The sequence below is a fragment of the Haliotis cracherodii genome, unplaced genomic scaffold, assembly GCF_022045235.1.
Source record: "Haliotis cracherodii isolate W230 unplaced genomic scaffold, xgHalCrac1.p SCAF_7, whole genome shotgun sequence".
NCBI lineage: Eukaryota > Metazoa > Mollusca > Gastropoda > Lepetellida > Haliotidae > Haliotis > Haliotis cracherodii.
In genome coordinates, this window is record NW_027266330.1 from 24,167,485 (window position 1) to 24,185,572 (window position 18,088).

The following is an 18,088-nucleotide window of genomic DNA, read 5'->3' on the forward strand; positions in this document are numbered from 1 at the left end:
GACTGTGGCCTGTTTAGACCTGAGTTACTGCTGCACAAAGATTTTACCTGAACAAATACTCTTCAAGTCAACCTTGTGGAGAAATGCAGTTAATTATGTGTAAGGGTTTCAGCTTCTAGTAGATCTAACACTTCCACTTGATGTTCATCAGCTTTCAGTAGTTTCCTGGCTTATGCTTTGTTTGTTTGACATTATGCTTTACTGATGTCCAAATAGGTGCCAATCATTTCTCAATAGACGTATGTATGTACTGGTAGTTGTTTTTGGGGTTGTTTTTTTTGAGATACCACTTTCTGGTTTTACACATTGTCATTCAATAGAAAATTATGTCATGTTATATTAGAGCTCCATTTACGTAAAGAAAATATACAAAATGAGCATATTTTCATTCAAAGACGAAATATGAAAAAATATATATTTAAATAATTCAACTTTTGCAAAACTTTCGATTGATTAACTTTAAAAAATATAGCCCCCCAAAAGCACCAGGAACTGGTATCAAAACGCTGACTTGCCAATGCAACATTCCAAATCTCACGCATCATAAAGCGTTCCTCACTCTGTTTATATCACTGGTTTACCCGTCATACAGAACAGTCCTATTATGATACTTTTTCTCTAGCGTGAAAAACACGTGATTAGAACTCCCAGTGGTCACAGCTCTGAATTATACCTCATGTGACCATTTATTTGTTTTGTTAAGTTCGCGAAAATGCATGTTCCCCTAGACAAGGGTCATCAAAACCTTTTTGTTTGTTTTCAGGACAGGCTGACTACCATGAGTCATCCACAGCTTCTCTTTGGAATGTACCTGGAAGTGAAGGTTACATTAGGGACTCCAGACAGTACTCAGGGAGTCAGACATCTTTCAGTGTACACAGTGCTGGGAATGTACCAAGTTCTAAACAAGGTTATTTCTGTGACTTGTGCCAGAAACATTTTGCCACACGTTATCATTACAACATCCACATCAAGTCTGTTCATGAAGGTGTAATGTATCCCTGTGTCTGTGGGAAGAGCTATAGGTATCTCACAGCACTTCAGAGGCATCAGAAAATATGTCTTGTACTTGCGACATCCAAAACCTGAAGAGAGGTTTGTGAGAAGAGCTATAGGTACCTCAGAGCCTTGCAGAGGCATCAGAAAACTTGTCTTGTACTTGTGACATCCAAAACTTGAAGAGAGGTCTGTGGGAAGAGCTATAGGTATCTCACAGCCTTGCAGAGGCATCAGAAAATATGTCTTGTACTTGCGACATCCAAAACCTGAAGAGAGGTTTGTGAGAAGAGCTATAGGTACCTCAGAGCCTTGCAGAGGCATCAGAAAACTTGTCTTGTCCTTGCGACATCCAAAACTTGAAAAGAGGTTTGTGGGAAGAGCTATATGTATCTCACAGCCTTGCAGAGGCATCAGAAAATATGTCTTGTACTTGCGACATCCAAAACCTGAAGAGAGGTTTGTGGGAAGAGCTATAGGTATCTCACAGCCTTGCAGATTCATCAGAAAATATGTCTTGTACTTGTGACATCCAAAACCTGAAGAGAGGTTTGCAGGAAGAGCTATAGGTATCTCACAGCCTTGCAGAGGCATCAGAAAACTTGTCTTGTACTTGTGACATCCAAAACCTGAAGAGAGGTTTGCAGGAAGAGCTATAGGTATCTCACAGCCTTGCAGAGGCATCAGAAAACTTGTCTTGTACTTGTGACATCCAAAACTTGATAACACATGTGTCTGTGGAAAACCTGTAGAAACTTCACAGTACTACATAGGCATCAGAAGACTTGTTCTTGTGGCTAGAGCAATAGGGACTTAACAGAATAGCAGGGGGTTCACAAAACTTGTACTTCAGCAGATTCATTACCATTGCAGCTGCATCAGAAGACTTCTCTTGTGTATTGATCCAGGATAGAATAGTTCTTCAGCAACCTATGTTTCCCATAAAAAGTGGCTGTGCTTGTTGTAAGAGGCGACTAACGGGATCAGGTGGTCAGACTCGCTGACTTGGTTGATGCATGTCATATCCCAATTGCTTGAATCGATGCTCATGATGTCAATCACTGGATTGTCTGGTCCAGATTTGATTATTTACGGAGCGGCGTCATATAGCTGGAATATTGCTGAGGGAGGCGTTAAACAACAAACAAACAAAATCATGTGTCATGAGCTATCAGGACTTCACAGAATGGCAGACCAATGTGAAGATTTGTTTGTACACAGGTAGTGAGGAACGTGAACAGCAGTGTGTCTCTGTGGAGACATGTCATCCATTCCCAAGCACATAATGCATAATAGTCAGTCAAAGTTATGTGGTTCTTTCCAGAGGTCATTTATCAACCTCTCAGGATCACAAAACATCAAACTATTTTATTGTAATCGGTAATACATGAAGCATAATTAGTGAAGGGTTTTCCTGTGTCTGTTGGATGGCTAGAAGTCCATCATGAGAGATGATGTGGCTTGTGACTCTGCCATCTAAAACGTAAAGGGGCGGGCGGGGAGCCTAGTGGTTAAAGCATTCGCTCGTCACACCGTAGACCTTGGTTCGATTCCCGACATGGGTACTATGTGTGAAGCCCATTTCTGGTGTCCCCCCCGTGATATTGCTGGAATATTGCTAAAAGCAGCGTTAAGGTCTAAAACCTAAACCTATTTGGTCATAATGGTTTCAGTGAAGGGCATGAAGGCAGTTCAAGCATTGTAGAAGTTGTGAGATAATCTTAATCAGGAGTACTTTGTGAGGTAATTATTGTTGTTAGATGCCTGACACCTATGAACCTTTGTCTGTCATTACTGAGGAATTCTGTGATGCATCATGTCCATAGTTGGCCCAGTGTTACAATTTAGTGCCTCACAGACAGCTGAGGGTTCAACCCATTGATGGATTAAAAGCTTTTAGTCACAATTTGTTCATTTATCTCCCCGATCAGAAAGTTTTTTGTGCAGCAGAAAGAAGGCAATGGCTACTTGACTTTTTGTTCCTGTGACGTATTCCACAAATTCGAGGCTGTGACTCAAAAGTCTTATTTTAACGTCTTGGCGCTAAGACTGTGACAGCTATGTTTAAGTATGAGTTATGATCGGTGAAGGTCATGTCAGATGAACTGTCTAATCAGCCCATTTGTGTCAAGGCTTCTAAATTTTTATAACAAACCAAGGCTCAATTTAGCTTTTTAAAACATGCACCAGTGCAACCCATTATTGAAAACTTACATGCACCAAGTGCATGTAAAGAAATTCAAATTTGTGTCTGACTAATCCTTATAAACTCAATATCCACGCAATTGGGGTACGATGACATGCATCAACTAAGTCAGCGAGCCTGACCACCCGATCCCGTTAGTCGCCCCTTACGACAAGCATAGTCGCCTTTTACGCCAAGCATGGTGTGCTGAAGACCTATTCTACCCCGAATCTTCACTGATCTAATAAAATTAGTACACATGGTATACTGTTCAAGCAACAATAATGTTTGAGAGCTGAGAAACAAAGAACCTTTTTGTGTGAAGTGGATAACTGACAGCAATGGCCGACAACGTGATATATCCTGATCAACTCTCAGACCTAGGTATTTGTGTTGGGAGACTCCATATCTTTATATTACACATGAATAGTAGATTATATTATTTGGCATCATTTCTATTTATTTGATGTTATATTTGAGCTTTATGTACAGTGTTTGAATTCCATTTTGATATATGTCATGTGATACTTAAGCTTGGGAAGCCTTTGGTTCGCACTCAATGATGACCTTTAGTCAAGGTCTTCCATGTCCTGCTGGATAGATGTGAAAAGCCCAGGACTTCAAACATAATGCTGATGTTACAATTACGCCAAAATGTCCAAATGTATATAATAATATTCCTCTCTGAAACACTTCAATATTGTTGTGGTCTGCCCAAATAATACCAGTAACATGGTTTCCATATGACCTGTTGTTCATATCCACATCAGCTGATGTTAACAATTTATGTATGACAATGAAGATGTCGAGCTTACAATATATATACCCTATTCGACATAATAAGCGCACCGCTCTAATAAGTGCCCATGGCAATAATTGCTAATATATTGGCTAGTGAACAATCCCAATTAGCACCCCTTCCGATTGATCAATGTACACAAGACTTATTTATTCATGTGTAATATGCACTTGTGTGTTACATGCACCCTTAATTATGGGCAATTAAATTCTGGAAAAATATATCTGTCGTATGTAAACATTTCAGGCTGTCAGCATAAACCACGAAATTTATGATCTTTCGCCAAAATAATATTCTAATAAGAGCGCCCTATTTCTAATTCTGAGAGCGCCCTGGGCGCTTATTACGTCATATAAGGGTATAGCAGTAAGGGTATAGCAGAATAAAAAATAATACTTACCAAGAGTATATTCGTCAATACCTACTTGTGAACGTCGGTTTCGTGATCATGTGACCGACGTCTCGTCCAATGGAAAAGCGGTATATCTTTAGCTTATAAACTTCACACTAAAAAGTTAAAGTGTTATACACAACGTTCAACAAGACGAGTTAAACTGCGGCATGGTATCTCAGTGGGCTGACACTATAAATCAGCATCAGTCCGGACTAGTACAACCAGCCACGCAAACACAAACACACACACGTGCATGCACGTCGCTATATAAGTGCAATAATCTTGGACGCGACGTTAAACCCCATTTCACCTCACCTCACCTATTCCCCAGTGATAATACACTGTACTGTGTAGGGCTGGGACAGGTAGCTCAGGTCGGGTGGGTACTGAGAAGGACCCGGGTACCCACAGAACTGCCCGGACCCGTGGTTTGTCACATGATATATTCTTTAATGACAAAAGTGATCTGGAACTATATGGTTACATTACAAATCACTAATGTTTGGTGTCAAACCAAACTCTCTGTTCTGCCGTGTAATTTCCAGGCATCAGAAGATGATCTTGCCATCCTTCATCTTCCCGAGTCAAGGGAGTTAACTGACTATAAGAGTCCAGTTTCGACCCTTGCCGAACTAGGCTGGAATTTCCAGGCTCTATGGTAGCGCCTCCAATGGCTATTACGAGTTATGTCCCTTCTATATTTCTCCTTTTAGACCAATCAGATTCAACCTCTCATATCACTTGCAATCGCTTCAAACAAAATGGTGGCACCCAGTCAAGACGATCTGATCGATAATCAAGATCTTTATTGTCATACGAGCCCTGCCTCGCAAAGTGCATGAAATCACTTGAGCACCTTGATTAGAAACATTAAAAGATTTGCCAAATAGTTGTCAAAACCCAGTTAGCGTTTCACATGTTTTGCAAATCCTTCAGTCGACCGACATTGAAATCTATGTTGTTTTCGAACCAGATGTCTAGTTTGTTACGGGACGTGATTGGATAATGCATAGACTCCTTGGTACAGTCAAAATTTAACTCCGGAAGTCCCGCCCAGTTCGGCAAGGGTGGAAACTGGACTTTTATAGTCAGTGAACGCCTTCTTATGACAGGAGATGTTCTAATAGTAGTATGTGCACTATCAGTTACTGTCAATGATAAGTCCTGTGTTAAGTTTGTACTAATGTTTATCTGTGAGACCAGCAACACTTACCCTGCTACTTGCTGCTCAATGAAGGGGAGATCACTCATAATGTAAGCTGTGTTGTATGAATGAACCGTGAATGGGGTGAAAGGGTTTGGTTTATATGCTATACAAAAGAAGTTAAGAACACCCAGTTTTTTCTTTGACTTTAGTTAATCTGTTATCGCCATGGCAGGTTAACTTTTGTCAGATGAAAAAATTGGGTGTTAACTATGGCCATATGAAATAATCATTTGTTCCTTAACTTCTTTGGTGTAGTATATATGTATATGTATGTATATATACAATCCACTTTTCCCTAATCTTTAACTGCTGCATATGCCAAGTTTTAAACATTAATAATACAGGAATACAACAATTTACTTTATGTGTCAGACAACAACAAAAAATCAAGAGCATGAAGCATTATAATTTCTTCAAACATTTACCAGGACAATGTATGTTTTTTTTATATAAAATACAAGTCCCCCTCACCCCCAGCCCGCAAATATCAAATGTTCGTCCCCAGAGAACTTCTTTTAATTTATAGGTCTTGCATATTTACCATATCATCCCAGCCTAACAAATTGCACTTGGTTTGAATATATCCCATTTTATGTATGTCATGGGAATATATGCCATTTGATTTTATCATGGGAAATTTACTCATAGTTTTCTCCAGCTGATTCCTGATGACATGTTTACAGATACAATGTAAATAGAAAATGTTAATGTAGCTCAAGAAATAAAAATGTTTCAGAAAAAAAAAGTTCCTTTATTTTGTCCTCAATCTAGAGTCTGACCTTTTGTTGTTTTCAGATATAGGAGACATGCGGTATTTGAATGTTTCGGGACACTACGCGGCAGACACACATCAGCCAGACACACCTCAGCCAGACACACGGCAGCCGGACCCATCTGTCATGGATGAAGCCAAGCTGTTGGTTGAAAACATGCCCGTTGATTGGACAGTAAACAGTGAGGGCAAGACAGTCTGGCTGTGTCCCGTGTGTCGGAAGGAGTTCAATCGGCCGGACTATGTCCGCCAGCATAAGATCGCCATTCATGACAAGCTGAGTCGTCAGTGTGTGTGCGGCAAGGCCTACATGTACCCCCAGTCTTTACAGAGGCACAAGAAGCAGTGTTACTTGTATCTTGCCTCCCTCGGCAGGGGGGGCACGGGTGGCCCAGTCGTCTAAGGTGCTGCAATTCGCTGTTGACTCCCTGTTTCTGTCTCCTTGGTCTTGTGGTAGAGTGTTCACCCGGAGAGCGGAAGGTCTGGAGTTCGATCCCCAGGACGCGTCATACAAAAAAATTTTTAAAGATGGTACTTGTTGTTACCCTGTCTGGCGCTCGGCATAAAGGGACTAAAGCAAGGACTGGTTGGCTTGGAGTCCGTATACTGTGTCTGGGTGGGGTATTCATGTTACACCGTGCCATGGTATCTCAGTCACTATAAATCGGCATCAGTCTGGACTAGTACAAGCAGCCACTCACTCAAGTGCATACAGGTCGCTATATATACACCTCGTCATAAATATCGCACCACCCACTTTTTTTCACTAAGTAAAACTGGATCTTCAACCTCATAAAAATGGTCCTTAGAAAAGCACATTAAACTATTTATATGTCCTCATGTGAGCATTCAGTCAGAAAATTGACAACACAAGACCGAATTTGAGCACTAATTGAGGATTTATTTGTAGCAAACTAAAGTTCCCGAAAATCACTGTGAAATAAGGTGATGGCTGCCGGAGTCGTTACAACAGACACACAACACAGTTCACGTTTCATTAATGTCGAACACACTAGTAAGGTCCACAATGACTGGCTAACTCAGTATGTGGTGTAACCGCCTCACACTTGGATAACATGTTCTACACGCCGTCTCATGCTGGTCACCAGACGTCTGAATCTCTGTTGGGGGATCTGCTGCCACTCATCATGCAATGCATGGGTCAATTCCTGAAGGTTCTGAACTGGAGGATCCCTTGCTCTCACCCTACGTCCCAAAATGTCCCACAAATACTCAATAGGATTAATGTCTGGACTTCTGGCTGGCCAGGGTAGTGTCTCAATGGCGTTGTGTTGGAGATGCTGGAGCACGATGTGGTCTGGCATTATCGTCCATGAAGACTGGACGTGTGGTGAGAGCATGATTATCGAAACAACAGCAACATCCAGGATCAAGTTCTGGTACCTCTGTCCATTCAGTGTTCCGGGAACTGTGATGAGGTCAAGTTTACAATCGTAGGAACAACACCCCCACACCATGACAGATCCACCCCCAAATGGAACATCAGCTTGAATGTTCCTCTGATCATATGCTGTGCATCTCTGCCTCCAAACTCGTGCCATTTCTGGTGTCCCCCGCCGTGATGTTGCTGGAATATTGCTAGCTCACCATTGTCTGGTGAATGCTAAGGATATTCAAAGTGTTCAAAGCCACAGTCGTGTATTACTGTCGAAAACAGATTCCTGAACATGTGCACTGTCCTCATGTAACAACACCTTTGTGAGTTTTGCTCAGTCCTCTGGTTGATTGCGTGTCATTGTACACAGACGGTGTGGATTGTTGCTCATCATATCAATCACTGGATTGTCTGGTCCAGACTCCAATTGTATACAGACTGCCATTATGAACCTGGAATGTTGCTGAGTAAACAACAGTATTGCTGTTAAACAACAAACAAACAAAAAGCAAACATATTTGTTGTTAGTCATTGCATGTCAATGTATTGTTTTTGCAAAACAATAGCAGGAAGCCTTCTTGTGGCGAGGGGGGCGGTCGGGTAGCCTAGTGGTTAAAGCGTTCGCTCGTCACGCTGAAGACCCGTGTTCGATTCCCGACATGGGTACAATGTGTGAAGCCCATTTCTGGTGTTCCCCCGCTGTGATATTGCTGGAATATTGCTAAAAGCGGCGTAAAACCAAACTCACTCACACTCACTCTTGTGGCGAGGGACTCCTCAATATTCAAAATCCCTCAAACTTGATGATGACTAAATTTAGCTTACCTTCATCCCCTGGGATGATGACTTGAATGTGTTTTGTAAACCTGCTGACACTTTAGCCTATTATAGTGTTGTTATCTCATAGAAACTTTTTAGGTTTTACAGTTGAATTGTGTAAACAGCATTTAATATGCATCAAATGTTGTTTTTTGACTTATTAAATGTCACAATTGTTTTACAAAAAATTTCTTAACTTGAATCAAACTGCAACCTCACATATTTTGTTTACTATTGTTACTGTTTTGCCACTGAGTCACCAGGGCAGATGATGAAAGGGTGATCAATGTTACATGTCATGACTTCAGTTGTCTGCATGCTGCACAGGATCTTTCTGTCACCCGCTGTCATTGAATTTGTGTAAAAGCACTAATACAGTATTGTTTCACTACAAGGTATCATGATGTTTTCTTATTCTTTCTGTTTTTTCTTGCATATAGATGGTTTATGAGTTAAGGCCCCATTACACAGGGCTGCAACCTTTGGGCCACCTTTGAGCAATCAAAAACTGGCCAGGACGCTCAATGGTCGCCTAAACCCAGAAAATCATGTTTCTGTGTAACTGCTCCAGCAGTTGTTCAGCAGTAGCTGCTCGAGTTGTTCAGCGTCTGCAACCACAATGAAACACTGCAGGTACAAGCCCTCTATTTATAGGCAGGCTGAGGAGGCATTACATGTAGCTCAAAGGAGGCAGAAAAGAGGCAGAAGCATTGCCATGGTATCTCAAGGGTTGCCGTGGTCACCGAATGGAGGCACGGCGGTAGCCACAGTCATCGTTCAGTGCACACTGTTGATCGCCCAAAGGAGGCGCAAGGGAGGCAGAAGCATCGCCCAGATTGACAGGAAAATATTTCAGCAGAACGCATCTATTACCTGGCAACCATTGAGCGACAACTGTGCCTTCATTTTGCAACAAGGGCAATCCTTGAGCCTCCCTTCTGCATCCTTTGAGCCACCTTTGAGAAACCAACCTCCTTGGCGACCTTTGTGCAACTGTTTTGAACATGTTCAAAACGTCACGGCGACCATGGCGTCCATGGCGATGCCTGAACCTCCTGTGTAACACCTTGAAATGACCTAGGTAACCATTCTGCCTCCTTTGAGCCTCCAATGACGACCTAGCAAATTGAATGGTCACACACGGGAGGCACAAAACTCTCCCCCTCGGTTTTGGTTGAAATGTAAAATCTCGAGCTCAGGAGAAGCCTTTTCCATTTGCTTGAGGTTTGGCCTTTTCAACCATAACCGATGAGATGTATTTTAGATATAACACTGATGACCTCATCAGGTCAGCCATCTTGTTTGGGTTTTGACAAGATGGTTCTTCCCCAGAATATGAAATTGAGGGACAGAGAGCACCATGCCTGGGTCGACCACTTTGATTGTTCTGCCGAAAAGAGGCCCACACATTATAGCGATGTTACAGAAGGGAGCAGTCATTATGAGACATTGTTACAACAGAAACTGGCCAATCAGATAACTGGACGTTTTGATGAGTTATGATATAGTTTTCATGGGGCTGGAATGTGTACCGCCTTCATAAAATTTAATCTGGCATCCACAGTCTGGGCCATGTTTCACTTACTGATATAAACCACCAGTGATGTCATCTAATTGTTTTCCAGTCAGGTTAAATCTCATAAATGGGGATGCTGTAAATACATAATGCCATTAAGAAAGTGGTCAATTGTAATAAATGTTATATTTGGAATAACACTTTCTTAGTAAAGTACTGATTCTAGTTCTTTGGGGGTTTATTCCTATCCGGATTTGAATCCACACTCTCAGAGTGAAACACTAAGTCTAGTTTCCAACCTTGCCGAACTAGGCTGGTATTTTGGAGTTACATTTTGCCTGGAGTAAAGAGTCTATGCATAGTCCAATCAAAATCTTGCAACGAAATCGAAATCCGGTAAGTAAACTGTCGTGTAGATTTCAGTCGATTGCAGGATTTGCAAAGCATGTACACCGCCAGCTGGTTGCCAACAGAAATTTTCCAAATCTTTTCACGTTGTTATTGAAGGTCCTCATGCAGTTTGATGCATTTTGTGCTGTAAAACCCGTTTTATCACAATATAGAACTTGATTATCGATCAGATCGTCTTGACTGGGCGCGCCATTTTTTTTATATAAATGCAAGTGATACGAGGGGTGGAATCTGAATGTAGGAGAGGCTTAGAAGGGACATGACTCGTAATATCCACTGGTGGCGCTACGATCAAGCCCAGGAATTCCAGCCTTGTTCTGACTTTTATAGTCAGTTAACTCCCTTCCCTCGGGAAGATGAATGCTTTTAGGAATGTATTTTGCTAGTACCTGTATGCCAGTATGTTTGAGACATGAAATTTTTGATAGATGTTCTTTTGGATTTATTTTTTTCGGTTTATAAGTTAGATAAAACACTTCCCCTCAGGTTTTTATGAGATTTTACACCCTCAGATTCGGGTTTAAATCTATAAAAAAAACCTGGACCGTGTTTTATCGTACCCATGAAACAGGGTGATCCAGATCTGATACTTTGAACATGTTCACAGTCATGATATACAAGGTTGTGTGTCAGTATGTCAATATGTACATAATGTTTAATAAAAGACAGTTATACAGAGTATACAGTTTGTTTTTCCTCTTTATTTGAATGCTGCATTATACACATGCTATTTACTGGATGACTATTTACAATGATTGTTTAATGCTACTAATATTGTGAGAGTTGAATGTCAAAGTAATTCATAATTAGTTGGAAGACAGACCAGCCACCCTAAATACAGTAGTTGGTAGAGACTAGCCACACTAAGCCAAGTACTTGGTAGAGAAATTATCCCCAGTACTTGGTACAGAGAGATTTGCTATCCTAGCTGCAGTACCAGGTAGACACACTTCCAACCCAAGCCGCAGTTGATGGAAGAGAGACAAGCCCCAGTACTGGGTCGAGAAACTGGCTGCATAACTTGGTATTCTCAACAACGTCTAGCGTTCGCTCGTCACGCCGAAGACCCGGGTTCGATTCCCGACATGGGTACAATGTGTGAAGCCCATTTCTGGTGTCCCCCGCCGTGATATTGCTGGAATATTGCTAAAAGCGGCGTAAAACCATACTCACTCACTCACTCTCAATAACGTCCAGAAGAGGCCCACAGTACCCTTTGCTTGTGAAGACCAGATGGTCACAATGCCTGAACTGGTTGATCATAGCTTTACATCATACATCATTGCTCATGCTGTCAACCACTGGTTTTCATGTCCCAGATTCTGTTATTAACAGACCACAGTGATGTAGGGTTAATCTTTCTGACTCTTGTGTAAAACAATATTCACTTATTCTACCATACCACTGAAGAATGCTTGATTCTGATTCATCAAAATAAGATTAAAATCAGGCATCAAACTTCATTTGATACCTCAAAATTAACATGCCTTTTCACACAAAACCTTGTGTGTGAAAGAATTGATCTATTGATACCCTGTGCATCAATGCATATGACAATGAATTGATCAGAATTGTACACGTTCTACATCAAAATATAATGTTTTTGTCACTGGTACACTGACAAGCACTTGGTCACAGCAGCTTATCAAGCATGATGAAATCTGCAGAATATGTACAATTCAATATTTGTACGGGTACGGCACTGAACATATACGAACTACTGTGTCACAAGCATCAGTTTGCCTCATCTTCATCTAAGCTGATGAGTGGTATTCAGTCACACTGTAGGGTGTTTCTGTGGACAATGATTGTGCCACAAGGCTCATTTCGGCCAGTAAAGCATAACCACAGTTCAGGGCCCTCATTCACAAAGCGATCTTAGCGCTAAGATGATTGTAACTCCCATACTTTAACATAGGCTTACAATAGTCTTGGCGCTAAGATCGCTTTGTGCAAGAGGACCCAGGACTGTTCTCTGGGTTCATTCAATCTGCAATAACAGCTTAGTTCCAAATTAAAATTCAACACACTTCCACGCATATCCAGGGCCCCCTCAGATGAAGGCAGGAGTTTAATGCAAATGCATGCACAGGTAAGGCTTATCTAAGGAGTGGTGCATTTTGAGCAGTTCAAGTTAACAAGTGCAAATAGTCAGCAAAGAAATTTGTATTTAGTCATGATCTTTGTGTTGAATACATCACCAAGTAAGGTAGTTATAGTTTTGTAATTTGTCAATCTCATTAAAATCAGATTTTAGTTCTCTCTACCGCTGAACAAAGATCTGAGGACATCCCAATACGGGTCAAAATCATCATCTGTCCTTTGCTTCAATGGGATAAGCATTTTAAACGGAAGAGACTTTCAGTAGCACGTGGAAAGTACTGCCATACAATCTCTGCCATCTATTAGACATTTACAGAAATGTTTTTTGTTCAGTCTTCAAATTTTTAATTGGGAACTTTGTCAAAGTATGCTTAAAAGCGTAGTGTGGAGTTGAACTCTCCAGTTTTTAAACTAGGGTGGTGAAGCTTGAGAAAGCTTCTTTCTGATTGGCTAATGTTGACTTCTTAATCATTTCATTGGTCAGTCAATGTTCACGAAAGGTCGTTCTGACGTGACTTGTAGTGGGATGTCCTCAGAACTTTGAACAGCGGAAGCAAGCACAAAGATTTGATTTTTATGAGATTGGCAATTTGTTTACAATATATCCTTGGTCACCTATAAAACATGCAAAAGTATAAATATTTACTATGCTTTGAAAAGGGGATGTGCACTCTGGATCTGCATGTGACTTGTCCAAGGACTAGTTATGATTGCAAAGTAAAATATGGCTCCAGCATTTGTAGCAAAAGAACATACCGTATTCGACATAATAAGCACCCAGGGCGCTCTCAAAATTAGAAATAGGCTCTTCTTAGAATATTATTTTGGTGACAAAAACAGAGTTCAAAGTTAAATTTCGTGGTTTATGCTGACAGCCTGAAATATTTATGTACAACAGATATATTTTTCCAGAATTTTATTGCCCATAATTAAGGGTGCATATAGCACACGAGTGCGTATTATACACAAATAAATTAGTCTTGTGTACATTGATCAATCGGAAGGGGTGCTAATTGGGATTGTTCACCAGCCAATGTATCAGCAAATGTCACTGTGGGCGCTTATGAGAGCGGGGCGCTTATTACGTCGAATACAGTATGCACTGTTAAATAGCATTGATCATTCCAAGGATATTCTGGATACATGAACGGTCTTGGTAAAGGAGATGTTCTTCTTGTTGCAGGTTTGCAAGGTTTTGGCCAGGGCTTGACTGGCTATTCAGTGGAAGGTTCAGGCAATGTGTGGAGTGGAGCAAGGATAGAATATGGAGATTACACATCTGAGAAAATGCCCTTGACATTATTCATGAAGAAAAGTCGACAGTCCACCACCGGGGACCAGGACGGAGACCGGCAACGCTTCCCGTGTCCGTTGTGTGACAAGAGCTTCGTGGACCCCCAGTCGGTCAAAGTTCACAAACTGTCGGTCCACGATAAGGTGACCTTCCCCTGCATCTGTGGGAAAGTGTACAGCTATCAGAACGCTCTGCGCAGACATGAGAAGTCCTGTCTGATGTTCCAGCAGAAGATGTGAGAGTAGCGTTCTGCTGTCTGGATCATCCAGGCAAGGATACATGGGGCAGAGACTTGGGGGCACAGGAGGCCCAGTCGTCTATAGCACCACAATGTGCAATGCAGAGTTGCACCTCATTGGCGTGCAAGAAACCTATGATTGATGTTTCAAATCCCTGATTCACCCTGATTATGTTTCTTGGTTTTAGCACTGTATCTGACAACAAGGGTTACACAGTCATGTTAAATATGAAGATCTGCATCACTTCGGGCTTCCTTCTCATGTCTGATATAACTGAAATGCTGTTAAAAACTTGCTCATTTCATTCACAGTGAAGAGCGGTGGTGTTGCCTTGTGGTCAAAGTGTTCACTTGTCACGCCGAGATCTGGTTTCAATTTCAATGCGTGAAGCACATTTCTGGTGTCCCCTGCTTTGATATTGCTGAAATATTGATAAAATCAGCCTAAAACTCAACTCACTCACTCACTCACTCATATACCATCAGACCCAGTCAGTCCAGGTAATGGACATTACTTCATACTCATGAATCGATAATCCCGAATGTTTCTATCACGGTGATTTCACAGAGGAGTATTGTCGTTACTGATGTCACTGTATGCCTTTCAGTGTTTCGTTCAAGTGGCTTGCTCTGTCATACCGAGATCTGGCCAACACAGACATCATAGCACATTTTGATTGACTGAATAAGTGAATAAATTTGTATTTATTCAACCATTTAGTGACAAATCTGATGGATCTGGTAACTGGATTTCCAAGTAAATGAGCAATTTGAATAGTAGATTTTTCATTTTCAACTATAGTAATATCGAAGTCTTTGATAGCCATTTAGAAGTCGGAAGAACATGAATACATGACACTTTTTATGGATAGCATCTTCTTTTATTCTGTGTCTCAACGTTCCAGATCAACTTCTTTGCCCCTTCTGGCTTGGGATATTCCAGAATTTTTTCTTTGTTTTGATAAAATGCTTTTTGATATGTAAAAGAAAGGACCTTAGAGAGAGTGAAGAAACCTAGACTTGCCAAAGTATTGAAGACTTTTGTTGATGTTTGTATCTGTTTTCGTGGGCAAATCATGCCATGTTTTTGTGCTTCCCAGTTGGCTTGAAAAGTGATCATGATGGAATCTAAGAGCATATTACCGTATTCGACGTAATAAGCGCCTAGGGCGCTCTCAAAATTAGAATATTATTTTGGTGAAAAAAAAGTTGAGTTGAAAGATTAATTTCGTGGTTTAAGCTGACAGCCTGAAATGTTTATGTACGACATATATTTTTCCCGAATTTAGTTGCCAATAATTAAGTGTGCATATAATGAGTGCGTATTATACGCGAATAAATAAGTCTTGTGTACATTAATCAATCGGAAGGGGTGCTAATTGGGATTGTTCACTAGCCAATATATTAGCAAATATCGCCGTGGGCGTTTATTAGAGTGGGGCGCTTATTACGTTGAATACAGTATTTGTTTGTGCTAATCTCAGAGTGAGTGAGTTAAAATTTAACGTTGCATCGGCAATTCTTTCAGCCATATAGCGACGCTAATCTCAGAAAATGCTGCACACAGATGAGGAGAAGGCTTCTTATATCCTGATTCTGACATGAGCTCTTGATAATCATCCTTTCTAGATAATTTGTTTAAAAGATGACATTTGTTCTCTTTGATTGTGATTTTAGTTTTACCTTGGCCATGATTTTGTAATTGTTGGATCACTGATTTGTAGCTCACCTGGCCTCAAAGGTGGATTAAAGTGTAGAGTTGTATGTTTGGGTTTCCACTCTTGATGAGACCGCCTCAGTGGTCTAGTAATAAGGGCGTCTGCCCATGGAACAGAAGGGCAGTGGTTCAATTCCCTGGCTGTGTCATATGAAACAACATCGAAAGATGGTGCTTGTTGTTACCCTGCCTGGAGCTCGGCATAGGGGATAAATTAGGGATTGGCCGGCTTGGAGTCAGTTTGCTGTGTCTGAGTGGCGAATTCATGTTAAACTGCAGCATGGTATCTCAGTGGGCTAGCACTATAAAAGTTTGGACAAGTACAAGCAGACACACACACACACAGTTGTCACAGAAGCGTATGACATCATCCTTTGTAGTAGGATAGATTTACTTCATCTCTGTCTCACAACAGTGAGAGTTCCTGCTGAGAAACAGAGTGTGCTGACGAAAATTACTGATAACTTTTGTATTTTAAAATATCTGTATTCCCCACAAATTTGAAAACAGATGATATTTATACTTATGTGTTTTCATATTTGTGGGTTCTGAATTTATTTAGCACTGACTGCGTCAGCCAAAGGTTTCAAATGTTAAAATGTCCAAGCATCAAGTACTCAGTAACACCAGGAAATCAGAAACCAACTCCAGAATGTTTTCTCTGTTATCTGTTCTCTGATTCCAATGAAACAGAAAAAAATGAAGGATCCCAGATGAGGAAACCTGTAAAAACTCCACAGACTAGCCTCTGTGCTCGTTACAAGAACTGAGGACCAGTGTCAACTGGTTGATTGTGTGTCTCCTACACAAATGGTTACCATGGTTACCATGGCCCAGATGTGATTATTTACAAGCCGTCATGATACCAACACTTTAGATGTTAGAAATATTCTGATAATTCAAAAAAAATCATTTGCCATGCCTTAGCCAGAGACTGACTGAAATTGAATGGAATTTTTGTTGCTTTCAGGTACTTTCAGTCAGTCTCAAGGACAGCAGTTTCTGGGAGGAGTTCAGAGGCACCTTCTAGCCAGTCAGGCTGGGCCTTTCGACTTCCTTCAGAGCTTCTGTCAGAACATTGGTGTGAGTCCTGCGTCCCAGCCCAGAAACATGGGCCACTCGCCCAGGTCTGCAAGGAAGAGCGGGACGGGGATGTACAAGTGTCGGCAGTGTGAGCAGACATTCTCAAGTCACACCACTCTCAGCTTCCACAAGACCGCTGTCCACGACAAGATTGTCCACACCTGCCTCTGTGGTCGGACATACAAGTACAAGCCAAGTATCCTCAGACACAGGGTGGCTTGTCCTATATATCAGGCTGTCAAGAACAACTGATGTGTTGTTGACATCAGTCTGTTGATGCTGGGACTAACCTGTGTGGTGGGTTGTTCACATTTGCCACATTGTCCTGTTCATCAGTCCCCTCAGAAATACAACTGATACGATTGAACAGACTGGTGTTGACATCGGTCTGTTGATGCTTGGACTAACCTGTGTGGTGGATTGTTCACATTTGCCACATTGTCCTGTACATCAGTCCCCTCAGAAATACAACTGATACAATTGAACAGACTGGTGTTGACATCAGTCTGTTGATGCTTGGACTTACCTGTGTGGTGGGTTGTTCACATTTGCCACATTGTCCTGTACATCAGTCCCCTCAGAAATACAACTGATACGATTGAACAGACTGGTGTTGACATCAGTCTGTTGATGCTTGGACTAACCTGTGTGGTGGGTTGTTCACATTTGCCACATTGTCCTGTACATCAGTCTCCTCAGAAATACAACTGATACGATTGAACAGACTGGTGTTGACATTGGTCTGTTGATGCTGGGACTAACCTGTGTGATGAGTTGTTCACCAATGCCACATTGTCCTGTACATCAGTCTCCTCAGAAATATAACTCATATGATTGATTGAGTGAGTGAGTATGGTTTTACACCAATTTTAGCAATATTTTAGCAATATCACGGTGGGCGACACCAGTAATGGGCTTCACACATTGTGCCCATGTTGGGAATCAAACCCTGGTCTTTGGCGTGACGAGCGAATGCTTTAACCACTAAGCTACCTGACATGATTGAACAGACTGGTGTTGACATCGGTCTGTTGATGCTTAGACTTCTGTGAATTATAATTTTAACATTCGCCACCATGTTCTGTACATCAGGGCTCAGAGAAGGAGAACTGTTTTGAAAAGATTGACAGAGGCTGCTGTTTGTTGGTGCTGGAACTC

The 18,088-nt window shown here is 41.4% G+C and overlaps 1 protein-coding gene across 2 annotated transcripts in view; it reads left to right on the forward strand.

The window, feature by feature from the left end:
• Nucleotides 1-6,885, forward strand: part of LOC139447229 (uncharacterized) — an 87,026-nt gene extending 80,141 nt beyond the window's left edge. Inside the window, exon 2 of one of the 2 annotated variants that reach the window (XM_071228466.1) lies at nt 6,377-6,885. In XM_071228466.1, the coding sequence (XP_071084567.1) occupies nt 6,377-6,756 (380 nt within the window). In that variant the 3' untranslated portion in view covers nt 6,757-6,885. Of the gene's footprint in view, nt 1-763; nt 1,331-6,376 lie in introns of those variants that run through there. The other variant, XM_071228474.1, reaches the window with a different exon arrangement.
• The last annotated feature ends 11,203 nt before the right edge of the window (nt 6,886-18,088 follow it).